Source organism: Mus caroli, chromosome 2 (genome assembly GCF_900094665.2).
Source record: "Mus caroli chromosome 2, CAROLI_EIJ_v1.1, whole genome shotgun sequence".
Lineage (NCBI taxonomy): Eukaryota > Metazoa > Chordata > Mammalia > Rodentia > Muridae > Mus > Mus caroli.
Window position 1 is genome coordinate 97,057,689 of NC_034571.1, and position 13,649 is coordinate 97,071,337.

At 46.0% G+C, this 13,649-nt stretch overlaps 1 protein-coding gene across 2 annotated transcripts in view; it reads right to left on the bottom strand.

Moving 5' to 3' along the window:
• Nat10 (N-acetyltransferase 10) overlaps positions 1-13,403 on the bottom strand; it is a 41,026-nt gene extending 27,623 nt beyond the window's left edge. The window contains exons 1-8 of one of the 2 annotated variants that reach the window (XM_021156192.2): positions 13,208-13,403; positions 10,013-10,135; positions 9,508-9,599; positions 6,396-6,567; positions 5,046-5,168; positions 2,606-2,667; positions 589-703; positions 401-508 (exon numbers count right to left, since the gene is read on the bottom strand). In XM_021156192.2, coding sequence (XP_021011851.1) covers positions 401-508; positions 589-703; positions 2,606-2,667; positions 5,046-5,168; positions 6,396-6,567; positions 9,508-9,599; positions 10,013-10,120 — 780 coding nt within the window. In that variant the 5' untranslated portion in view covers positions 10,121-10,135; positions 13,208-13,403. The other variant, XM_029474186.1, reaches the window with a different exon arrangement.
• Positions 13,404-13,649: the final 246 nt, after the last annotated feature.

Sequence of the window (13,649 nt, forward strand, 5' to 3'; positions counted from 1 at the left end):
AGAGAGAGAGAGAGAGAAAACAACAGAGAGAGAGAGAGAGAGAGAGAGAAACAACAAACAATACAAACAACTGAAATGAAAGGACACAAGGCTATCATCCTCTATGCATACAATCCCTCTCTTCACCTCAGCTCACTGGCTGGTTCTTTATGGTTCTACACAGCACAGCCCTGATACTGCAGAGCCAACATGTCCTAATATGGTCCATGCTGTAGTCACTCACTCTGTAGTCCAGGCTGACCTCAAACTCAGAAATCCGCCTACCTCTGCCTCCCAAGTGCTGGGATAAAAGATGTGCGCCACCACCGCCCACTTCCAAGAAGATTCCTTAGCCTAATATGGTCTTACTCTTGTGCCACCAGCATCAGGGTAGGGAAGGCCTTAACCCACCCACATGTACCTGGTCCAGGGTCTTGCAGCAGTCCACCAGAACACCCACGGGCTGAGTGTCCTGCAAGCTCTCTTTCAATTCCAGCAGCTCCAGAGCAGCAGGACTGAGATTCTCATCCTGTCAGAGAAGAGAAGGCAGTTCGCCCCAATCCAGGAGCCCACGCCCAACAGATCCCTGCTCCTCTCACCCAGCCTTACCGGGGCCTGAGGAGGTAAGGCTTCAATGCTGGCCACGTGGGAGGAGATGGGCAGGATGTCGAGCTGATCATCAATGACCAGACACTTCTTACAAGACGCCAGAGAGAGAATAAACCTGAGGGACAAGGCAGCTGCGATGAGGTGGCAGGGAAGGCAGGCACTGTCTAAGCAAGAACTCAAAAGATTTCTTCGGGAATATCACATCAGAACCCAGGTGGGGCACAATGAGATGACTCAGCTGGCTCTGCAAGTTACCTCAGGAAAACCAAGACCCCAGCAAGCCAGGAGCTCCACTTTGAGCAAGCGCCACTACAAGGGAGCTCTACCGTGAGCAAGCGCCACTGTTCCTGGATCAATTGGCCCACCCCTCATCCAAGGCATTAAAGAAAAGAGGCTTCTCTCTATGTTCACTGGCTTCTATTATAGTTACCAGCACAATTCTCCTCCCGCCCTCACCACACTCAAAGGGCCACAGGCTGAAGTCAGAAAGGCCCTGAGCTCATCCAGGCCAGGAGGATTTCTTTTTTTTTTTTTTTTTTTTTTTTCGAGACAGGGTTTCTCTGTGTAGCCCTGGCTGTCCTGGAACTCACTCTGTAGTCCAGGCTGACCTCAAACTCAGAAATCCGCCTACCTCTGCCTCCCAAGTGCTGGGATAAAAGGTGTGCGCCACCACCACCCACTTCCAAGAAGATTCCTTAGCCTCAGTAGAGCATGCATCTTGGAGCTGATAGGCCTTTTTCATGATGACTTTTTTGTCCACTGAGAGTTCTGTGTACTCAGAGTCAATGGCACTCTAAGAGTCATGATGGTCAAATGTCTCCTGACATTGCCAAACGTCCTAAAGGGCAAAGTCACCTCCAAAGCTTAAAGCAATGAGAGGTTCTCAACATTCCTAATGCTGAGAGTCTTTTATACAGTTCCTCATGCTGTGGCCACCCACAACCACAGAATTATTCTGTTGCTACTTCATAACTGTAATTTTGCTACTGTTGTGAATCATAATGTAAATATCTGACATGCAAGATATCTGATACACAACCCCTGTGAAAGGATCGGTTAGCCTCCAAGGGGTCGTGATCCACAGGCTTAAAATGTTTTACTAGCTACTAAGATCCTGTAAAAATGAGACTGCATAGTAAAATAAACTCAGTTGAACAAACAGATCTAGCTCAGTGCTTCTCAACAGCCCTAATGCTCACAGGCAATCCCTTGAAAGGGTCAACCCCTAAAGGGGCTGTGACCCACAGGTTGAGAAACAATGATCTGGATCACTCTCCCGCACGACTCTCACAGAGCACTCGTCTTTAAGAGGTAGCATATGGTAAGAGGGATTTTAGACACTTAAGTCTAGGAAATGTTGATTATTTTTCCTTAGTGAAGACTCACACACATTTGTTAGAGCCTCTGAAATGTTTTGCAACAGCTAGAAGAGCGGTTCTCAACCCATGGGTCACAAGATCCCCACGGGGTGGCATATCAGATATTTACATCACAATTCATGATAGTAGCAAAATTACTGTTATAAGGAGCAATGAAATAATTTTATGACGGGGAGAGGGTCTCTACAACCTGAGGAACTGTATACTAAGGGGTTGCAACATTAAGACGGTTGAAACATCCCTTGGACAGAAGAGTAAACTAAGAGCCAAAGAGAAGAGCGAAGCCAACAAAGCTAGTCAATCCAGCAGCAAGGTTAAGTACAAGATCCCCAGTCCCAGCCTGCAGCCCTCTCTCTTCACCCAGTTGGTGTCAGAGGCTGCTGCTAGCAGGATCTCACTGCTAGCTGGATGCAGTCTTGCTATTCTAGCACTCGGGAAGCAGAGGCGGGTAAGTTGTAAGTTTGAGGCTAGTTGGAACAACACAGTAAAAATCTGTCTCAAAACAAAGCAAACCTTGCTAGATTTTAAAAGCCTGAACTACAGCCTTCTGATACAAGAGCAAACTTGTTGGATCCAAGATAAAAACATTTTTCCCTTTCTGATTCCCTGCAACTTCAGGAACCAGCCTGTAGACCTACCTCTCGTTAAATCTTCCTACCACATCCTGATGGGCTTCAGTCCTGTACCTGGAATGCACATCCTAAGAAAACAAGACAACATCCATTGACAAAATCTTCTAAAAGCAACGTAAAACATTACACTAGAAGACATCAGCAAACCCTAGAGAAATAAGATCAACTCTTCCGTGTGTGCTGCATCAGACACCATGTGCAAGATTTCCACCCCATGAACTGCCTCTCACCTTCCACTCATTTTTTCCACAGCTCATCCAGCACCGTAACTCAGCTAAATGTATGTGCCAACTAGTGTGCCGGACACAACTGTGGTTCACTGGTTAACTCACAAGAATTCTGTTCTCACAAAACTTATGGTCTAACACCGAAAGATAAATAAGTGTTACAAACGAAACATGCAGTGTGGTGCCAGCAAATGAGGAGATGCGTGTACTTGAGGTGGCCAGGGAAGGCCTTTCAGAGATGAACAGCAGACTGGAAGGATGAGCAAGCAGCAAGTTCAGGAGATGGGATGAGTAAATAAACTAACACGGGCTCAATGCCATCTAGCCATTCACTCACATGCACCTAATAAGTGCTTCATACATGCCAGGGGAACACAACTAGGCCCTGTTCTACAACTAGCAGAGGCCACACAAAATACAAGTAATGTCAGGGGGCTGTTAAGAGCTTTGAAAACCACAACTATGGTCTGAAGAAGAATGGCTCCCATAGGCCCATGTATCTGAATGCTTAGTTGTCCCAGGCTAGCTTTATGTCAACTTGACCCAAGCGAGGGTATTCAGAGAGGAGGGAGCCTCAGTTGAAAATATGCCTCAATAAGATGGAGCTGTAAGCAAGCCTGTGTGGTGCTTTCTTAATTAGTGATTAATGTGGGAGGGCCCAGCCCACTGTGGGTGGAGCCACCTCCGGATTGGCAGTCCTGGGTTCTTTAAGAACACAGACTGAACAAACCAGGAGAAGTCCCTCCATGGCCTCTGCATCAGCTCCTGCTACTAGGTTCCTGTCCTGTATGAGCTCTTGCCCTGACTTCCTTTGACAATCAACAGTGATGTGGAAATGTAAGCCAAATAAACTCTTTTCTCCCCAACTTGCTTTTGGTCGTGGAGTTTTTTCACAGCAACACAGCGACAGTAACCCTGACTAGGACATTTGTCACCAGGCAGTGACACTTATAAGAAGGATTAGGAGGTGTAGAAGAAGTATGCTACTTTGAGGCTTCAAAAGCCCACCATAGGCCCGCCCTCTGTCTCTGCCCACAGGATGTAAGCTCTCAGGTATTTCTCCTGCACCATGGATGCTCCCTTGTTAGCATGCTCTCCTTCATAATGGACTAACCCCTGAAACTGTGAGCAAGCCCCGAGTTAGAGGCTTTTATAAGAGTTGCCTAGGTCATGGTGTCTCCTCACAGCAATACAACAGTGACTAAGACAATGATGGAAATGAAGGAGTGACAGATGGACCTGCCTAGTCTTAAAAGGGTATGGTGGCCCACCACTGTGGCCCATACCTGTAACCTTACGACTTGAAAAAGGAAAGATAACGAGTTGAAGGTCATTCCCATGCAGAGATTCCTGGGAAGCACATTCCAGAAGGAGCAGCCAGTGCAAAGGTCCTGGGGTAGTGGTGCCAGCCATGCCTGAAGGTATCAGAGCGGCTTTAGCAGCAAGGAGCGTGGGTGTGGGAATGACAGAAGGCAGCCTCAGGATCTGAAGAGTTCACCTCGCCAGGAACACCGCTCATCAGATGCCAGGGCCGATGCAGCCCATGCCTGAGCCACGAGGCCTTGGGGATGGAACACTGACCTGGCAGTCCCTATGGAGTTGGTGGGTCAGTAGAGCCCTACTTCTTACTGTCTTGTTTGGGAAGGGCGCTACCTACCTCTCTTCATAGTTTAAATTCTTCCAGCTTTAAAGTAGAACTAGAAGCTATTGGTTTTCCCCCAGAAGATGAGGGCCAGTAAGTAAATCTGCACACAGTCCCTATAAATAACACAATAGTTTAAATTCTTCCAGCTTTAAAGTAGAACTAGAAGCTATTGGTTTTCCCCCAGAAGATGAGGGCCAGTAAGGAAATCTGCACACAGTCCATATAAATAACACACGAACTCAGTCCCAGGCTTGTGGTGGTACACACCTACAATTCTAGCACTGAGGGGGCTAGGACCTGGGGAGCAAGAGTTCAAAGCCAGCCCTGGCTGTAAAGTAAGGTCCTGCACCACAAAACAAACACAGAAAGGCTGCATGGCATCTCCACCTCACCAGCGTGGAACTGTAACTGCCTGAAAGCAACCATGGCTCTCAGAAGCAACTCCTCACACGTGGGGAGGATCCGTCTGTGGTGATGGGGACTTTCTGCCGTGCAGCCCACACATTGAAGGTGCTTACACGCTCCAGCCAAAGCAGCTGGCTTTGTGTTAGGGTTGAGACGCGCTCGCTCTTACCATAGTCATCGTGTACAGCTGCTTAAGCGAGTTCATGGTCCGCAGGAGGATGACCACCAGCCCACCACCTTCTACTGTTTCTACAGTTCTGGCCAACAAGTTCGGAGTTAATGCTTCAAAATCCTAGAAGGAATCAGACCTCAGAAAGGCTTATGACACCAGCAGCACCTCCAGGCTGCCCGACCAGAGACAGAGGGACAGCAACCAGAGAGCATCAGAGCACAAGCCCAACCTGCATCCCTCACACCTGCCCACCAGCAAACATGGGACCACAGGGAGCAGCCCGCCCACCCCTGGGATGCAAGAAGATCGGGTACTATAATCAAGAAATGATTTAGATGCGAAGCAAGTCTTCTAAATGTCACTGATCCATATGCAATCTCAGAAGTATCTTCCTTGCCTTTTCTGGACATTTCTATACAACCCGAAAAAACTAAACTGTACATCATGGGGCAATGGCACCCAAAGGCACCAGCACCCGAATGACTGGTAAGAGCTGGTACAGGACACCAGCAAAATGTTCTTTCCAACTCCCGAGGTGTGCTAGAAGTCAGCCAGTGGAGCTACTTGCTAGAGATGCAGAAAGAAAAACTAAAAAATCCTTTTCTTGAGGCCCAGTCTCGTGAGATATGTTTTCTAATTTACACAGTTATGGTCCAGTACATATGTGAATATAACAAGTACATTTAAGAATGTATGAATTTGTGCAAACATCTTGTCATTTTGGGGTGGGATGGAGTGAAAGGAATGTCACAGATATCAAATAAAGTCAGATATCATATAACATCCACCAGAACTGAGAAACATGTTTGACTAAGTTGTCTGACAAGAAAATAAGTATCAGAGGAGAATTTCACCAAGCTGTACTGAGGAAAGTATATGGTTCTTGAAAACCAGAATGGGGGTCACTTATCTACTTAGAAGAGGGTAAGAGCGGATACGGAGGTCACAGCTGCATAATTGCCACCACGGCTCACAGGCTGGGAGACTTAGTTCCAGCAAGGACTAGGATTCTATGGTGACTCCCAAGTCCACAGTGCATGTGGAATATAGTTGAGTTTGATGAAGACTAGGCTGGTCTCAAACAATTCTCCTGTGTCAGCACCCCAAGGCACATAGCACTGGCCCAGACCTTACTACATCAGGCATGGTGGGCAGGAGCCTGTGCTGGGGCAGCCCTCTACTTTCTGCCATCTCTAGTCAAGTGCAGGAAAAATCGTTTCTATCTAGGGTGAGTAACCCAGTTTCCTTTTCAAAGTGGCCAAGTCTTCCTGATAGTGCTTGGGGTGGGGTACTTCCATGCATCTTCTCCCCTCACTGTAGTCACTCTGTAGGGAAGGGGACACCCACCTGGAGGACACACATGCCGAAAGTATTGCCCAGAATCTTGTGGGTTTCATTGTAGTAGCAGTAGCGAATGTTTGTGGCTGCTACAAAAAGCTCAAAGGGGTCATCTTGCTTTAGGTTCAAGGTCCCACTCTTTATTTTCTTCTGTAGCTGCCGCATCCTCTTCTTCCGGTGACTATAATACCATCATCCCAAGAAAGGCAATTAACAGGGGCAGAAGAAGCCCAGTGATCCTCAGCCCTGCAGAGCTAGTGGGGACTTAGAAGGGGACGTGTGACAGTGGCTGTCTCCTTCCCTTTAAGGACTAAGGAAAGTGGAGTTAAGAAGACAGGCTTTGCCAGCATGGCAACCTGAGTCAAAACCCTAGCCCCCTTAAAAAGGGGGAAAGAAAGAACCAACCCCACGAATTGTCCTTTGACCTACACCTGCACACAACTACACACACACACACACACTACTCACTATTGGCTGTGGCCTTCAGCAGACCACTTTAAAGATGGGAAACAGGAGCAGGGCTACAAGTGAAGCTTAAAACTAAACTTAGATGCTTCATTACCTAAAGTCTGGAACCAAAGATCCCACTACTGTGCTGCTCCCCAAAGGGTTGGGGAAGCAGGGCCGCTGGCAGGCTACTATACTCATGGTTCCTAGTCATGAGTGCATCCCCTCGGCACTTGCTGATGAAAAGTGAACCACTGTTTCCAAATATAATAGGTAGAACTGAGGCATTCCTCTGTGGGCCTCTACTTCCTGTGTGAACTGGCTCCTCCCTTAAGTCCTTTTTCCTTCAAGGTGGTGGTGTGAGAATCAAGACTTGGGGCAGGCAGGGAGAAGAGGTACAGATAGATAGATTCCCTACCTTCCTACAGGTTTTGAGACAGTGTCTCGACTTTATGCCACCCAAACTTGTCAATCCTCCCATCCCAGGCTCCTGCGTGCCTGAACTGTATTACACACAAGAGTCACTACCATGAAGACCGTGGCCACAGAACAATTTTCAAAAGATGAAACCAGGTGGGCTAAACTTGAAAAGAAAACCTCTTCCCAGAATACCAAGAGTTATCTGACTCCACACAATCTCATACGTACCAAGCCAAAAACCAGAGTCAAGGTGCCTCAAACAAAATTCTAACCCACCTAGCTGATCTGACAATCAATCTTCTGAAAATGCATGGAGGGCCTGAAAGATGATCCAATAACTAAGAGCAGCCATGCTCGTGTGGAGGGACATGAGAGAGATTCCACAGAGGAAGCAAAGAAACAACTCCAGAAGGTTGTCATCTGTCTTCCACACACATGGGGTGGCACTGCATGCCCATACTCACAAATACCTCTATCTTCCTCTCCCCTCCCCCACCCCACACTCACATACACAATACACTTTTAAACAAAAATATAGGGTCAGGAAGTTGTAGTGCAGTCTTTAATCCCAGCACTCAAGAGGTAGAGGCAGGTAGATCTTGAGTTCAAAGCCAGCCTGATCTATAGAGTAAGTTCCAGGACAGCCAGAACTACCCAGAAAACCCCTGTCGATAGATAGATAGATAGATAGATAGATAGATAGATAGATAGATAGATAAGATTAGATTAGATTGATAGAAAAATAGATAATGAAAGAAAACATCTAATAAAGCAGGCGTATTGCCCTGACAGGGAAAGAAAAGGTAGTCAGTCCCACTACATTAGAACAAGTATGACTGAGAAGTGCTGGAGACAACTTCAGGGAGACAGACACGGAAACAAGTGACCTCAGCAGCTGAAGTCAGGACAGGAACGGCAGCCACAGCACAGGAGCCAGCGGGGAGACTTGGCACAGCACAGGCCTAATGAGCGAGATGAGGCCCATCAAGAGAACATTAGGTACGAGGCAGCTAGGGGAAGGAGTGGACTGAGTAACCGCACAGGAGCCATGAAAAAAGGTTTCCAGAGCGGTCCACAGAGTGGATTATCTGCCAAGGAGTACTGTCTACCTCATCTCAAACTCCTTCAGAGTTAGAGGTTTCTGCATGACTGTGACTAACTATATTAATATGTGATGCCCCATTTGGGAGCATCTATGCACAAGAATTTTGGGAGAAAGCCTGACTTTCATATGGTTGGCCTTACACATAAAACTCAGTATGTTTCTGCCAGAGAGACAGGGGAAAAAAAAAAGAGCTAGTGAGCTAGTTCACCACGTGGAAGCATAGAGCAGATCTGCAGAGATGAGAGGTGACCAAGAAACAGATGCACTCTGGCTCCCGACCACCCACCCTTAAGCAGAGCTGAAACCTTAACTCCTTTGGCCCTGATTTGTCCTTTATATTACCAAGCATTTACATGGTACCTATAGGTGTTTGCTTTGGAGTTCTCCTGCAAATCTTCCCCCAAGATTTATGTGCCTGCATCTGTGCCTATGTGAGCACATGTGCACAGGCACACATTTATGGAGCATGGGGCGTGCATATGCAGGGCGTGCATTTATCAAGTCCGAGAGTACTGGACTCCTTGGAACTCAAACTGCAGGCTATCTGCAGGCAGCCCGGCTTAAGGTGTGGTGGTTGGGATCTAAAACTACAGTCCTCATAATTGCACAGCAAGTACTTTTAATCACTGAACCATCTCTCCAGCCCTGCCAACAGAAGTCTTGACCATTATAGCTTCAGAAAATAAGAGGCTAGCTATATAACTCAGTAGTAAGGCAGACATGATGTCTGTACTGTGGTCAATACCCAGAACCACAAACCAAAGGGGGGGAGGGGGAGAGAGGAAAAGAGGAAAGAGGGAGAGAGGGAGAGGGAGAGGGAGAGGGAGAGGGAGAGGGAGAGAGAGAGAGAGAGAGAGAAGTAAAAATCACCAACTGTCTAGTAATGGTGAACTGGTGTAAGAAGCTCTCTAAAGAGGAGAAAGGGAGAAACGCTGTGCCTGGAGGGATCAAATCTCTAGGAGTGTCTATGAGCTCAAGGTCAGCATGATCTCAGAAGCAGAAGCCAGACAGGAAAAGGGTGGCTAGGAATTACAAAGGCTTCCGAGGGTAAACAGTGGTCTGAAAGCAGACGCAATCCTCAAGCACAGTCGAGGGATTTAACTAAGTATGCACTGAAAGGTGGATGTGGCATCCAAAGCCCAAGCTTACCTGCTAAATCCCAGCTCTTTCTTATAACACCACAGGACTGAGGGCCGAGCCTTCACAGTTGCTTTGGACAACATATGATGAAGAATAACCACCTGACAAGAAGGACAAAAAAATAAATAAATAAAAAATCACAAAACCTAAGAGTCAAAGACAAAACAACGTAAGGACTGCCAGGCCAAGACCTCATTTGAAGCATAGAAACTAACCTGCAAGGACAACACCTAAGGTCACTGTCATAACCAAACGGAAACTAGAAGCTAGGTCACATACACTCAGCCTTGAGGCCAAGCCATTTCAGGGTTCTAAAGATACTGGTTTGTCCACTCATGAATCTAAATATACAGAATTTAGCATTTCCAGGTTCTGAACAAATGTCCCCACTATATATTCCACCAGCAAAGAGATCACAATGACTCTGTGTACGGAAACCTTAAAAGGCCAAGATAACCAGCCAACTCGTTGGGACACAAAACAACTGAGGAATCATTTAGCAGGTCTTTCTTACCTGATCTTTTCCTCGATCCCCAACTACAACAAAAAGAGACCTCTGCCGCTCAGCTACACCATTCTCAATGAGAATTCGAATTCGGTTATCCACCTTCTTCCGATTCATGGTGAAAAGCTATCACTAACACAGAAATAAAGGAGATACAGATGAACCAAATACTAGAAAGGTTTCTGTATTACATCCAAGTAAGTGGCACTGGCTGGCTGCCCTATGTGGAAGCTGTGCTAGAACGTTTGTAAACCTAATTACAAAATCTGAATCTTCAAACGCCGCCACAGGAAAGACATAGATCTGTTTTATAATCTGCAGACTAGAGAGGTGAAGTTTTCTGAAGCAGGAGGTCAGCAGAGAAGTGTACTTAGTGTCTCCATCAAGGAGCTTAAGAAAAATTAGGAGAGGCACAAGCAGGATGACTTCAGTGAGTTGGAGGCCAGCCTGGCGTACCTAGTGAGTTCCAGGACAGCCAGGGCTACAGAGAGAGACCTTGTCTCGAGAAGAAGAAAAAAAGAAAAAGAAAATCAGAACAACATAGTAAAATTAAGTAAATAAAACTAAGAATGATTAAAACATATAATGGTATCTCTATAGACCCCAAAGAGTAGCAAGATAAGAGACTTTAACAGAGTTTGATGTATCCCAGGCTGGCCTTGAACTCATTATATAGCCCAAGATGACCCTAAACTTCAGATCCTCCACTTCCCAACTACTAGGATTACAGGGAACTACTCAAATTACAGGTGTATATCACCACAACAAGGTTTTATGGTATTCTGAGAATCAAACTTAGGGCCTCATGCATGCTAGGCAAGCAAGCAGTTTACTCTCTGAGTAACATTCCCGACCGACCCTGTAAATACCATTTTGTATACATACATAACACATTGGGGGGGGGGGCGTAAAAAAAAAGTAATTTCTGAATAGTGATTTTTATTTTGACGTTTGTCTTTTATGATTTGGTTCCTGTAAAATTCACATGTGTGGTTAAAGGGCTCAGCAGGGAAAGGTTCTTGTTGCCAAGCCTAAGGACCTGAATTTGATCCTCAGAATCCACATGGCAAAAGGAAAGACTTGCCAGGCAGTGGTCATACATACAAGCAGACCCTTCCCAGGACGGGGATCCATGGGAGAACAGATCCCTAAAAGTTCTTCTCTGGGGCTGGAGAGATGGCTCAGCAGTTAAGAGCACTGACTGCTCTTCCAGAGGTCCTGAGTTCAAATCCCAGCAACCATATGGTGGCTCACAACTACTCTTAATGAGATCTGCCCCACCCTCTTCTGGTGTGTCTGAAGTCAACTACAGTGTACTTACATAAAAATAATATATCTTAAAAAAAAAAAAAAAAAAGGTCTTCTATGACCCCACACAACACACACAATTAAAACATAATAATAATAATAATTTAAAAAGCTTAAATTCATATGTTACGTATAAAATGAGAGTAAACAAATATTTCTGATTCAATGTGTTTCTTTGGGTGAGAAGTCACACTAATGGCTCTATACAGGTGATTTTAAAAAGTACCATATGGGTTATTCGGTGTACAGTAGTACAGTATTTGCCTAGCTGGGGGTGGGGACCTAAACTCAATTTCTCCAGCATTTAGTAAAATGCAAATGTTATCAAATTACCTATAACAAATAGGCCAAAAAAAAAAAAAAATCAAGAAAATCAATCACACTCCCCCGGTATTAGAGTGTCATGCTATGTGATTTTACAATTCAGGAACCTGTTGCGCTTTAAACAAAACCTCCTTCCCTAAACATAAGCTTTAATAGGTCTTAACACACAAAAAAATCTAGTATCCCAGGCTGGAGAGATGGCTCAGCGGTTAAGAGCACTGACTGCTCTTCCAAAGGTCCTTGAGTTCAAATCCCAGCAACCACATGGTGGCTCACAGCCATCCTTAATGAGATCTGACACCCTCTTCTGGTGCATCAGAAGACAACTACAGTGTATTTAGATAAAATAAATATATCTTAAAAAAAAAAAATCTAGTATCCCAAGGCACTGATGTAACAAATAGGCTTTACACTGGAATCTACCCAAGTCCAAAGCAACTCAGTTTGTAAGCTTTATGTTGCCAGCCACATAAACACCTACAAAAAATGAATGGGCACCTAATTGTTAAAGAGTCCAGCTTAATTGTTAAAAGTCTTATCTTGCCGGGTGGTGGTGGCGCACGCCTTTAATCCCAGCGCTTGGGAGGCAGAGGCAGGCGGATTTCTGAGCTCAAGGCCAGCCTAGTCTACAGAGTGAGTTCCAGGACAGCCGGGGCTATACAGAGAAACCCTGTCTTGAAAAAACAAAAACCAAAAAGTCTTATCTTTTGTTATAATAGGAGAGTCTTAGAATTAACAGGTAAAGGCCCCTGAGTACAAGCTTTAATTCTAAAAAGTACTTTTAAAAGTAGATGAAATACAACTACCCACAAACAAAATTAATGTAAAATTAATGGTCAGAGTGAGGGATCTGATAATGATCTAAAATTACTGGTTCCAAGAAACGCCTAATACATAAGGAAAGCATTATTGGAAATAGAAAATAAGATGAATCGCATTAGGGTTTTTTGTTGTTGTTGTTTGCTTTGCTTTGTTTTTTCAAACAGTCTCACTATGCAGACGCGGCTGGCCTCGAGCTCCAAAAAATACTCCAGGCTCCGCCTTCCAAGCGCTAGAATTAAAGGCATGCGCCACCACAACCAGGTCGACAAGTCATTTTCATTCGGCTGTATCCATTCTTGTACACACAGCACCGGGTACCAAGCATCACGAGGTGCACTGTCAAATGTCCTGAATGAGACAGTTAAATAGTGCAAATAAAGGGGCATACTGCAGTATTTAAGAGCAGAATATCCGGGACTAAACCGCATTAGTTCAAAGCCTACCACTGCTACGAGGAGCGGAGTTTCTCCGAAAATAGTTTTGACACCCACCCATTCTCTCAAAGAGAGAGAAGAAACCCGAGTGTGGGAAGGAGCCACACTCCCGGAAAGCGCTCGAGAAGCCAGCCCCGCACGTCAGAATATCCCGGACCAGGAATGTCTGTCTGTAGGGCAGTCCAACCGAAGAGGAGTCCGAAGATACGGGCACCAGCCGGATCAGAAGCTTCCCTACCGGCCAGTGAAAGACCCAAAAGCACATCTCAACATCCGACCCAGCCCCTTGCAAAGAGTACTGCGCCCCGGCTCCTACCGACACCAGGCAGCTGCACAACGGAAGCACGTGAAGACACGAAGTTGCTATGCAGGCTGACCAATTTGCTGGAGAAAATTCTACACGGCTGAACTACGCGGGGGCCGCCGCTGCACGTGAATCCGCTTAAGTGGCAGACAGCACGTGGGCAAGTGCTCAGAAGGGAGGGGACCACTACAGCTATGGGACCTTCCATAGCTTCGACGCTTAGTGATGACGTAAGAAAACGCCGCAGATCTCCGCTGCGCTTGCGCACTAACACCCGGCCGCCATTGAAATGGAGCATTGCGCCATTTGCAGCCGGTAACCTATGACTGGCGGAAGTAATCGTTTAGATATCCGGGTGTCTCGCATCTGGTGTTGCCACTGGTACAGGAACTCGTCCACTGTTGCTGTGTTAAAGAGCACCTCTATAGCAGGATTGTACAAGGCAATAGCTGTT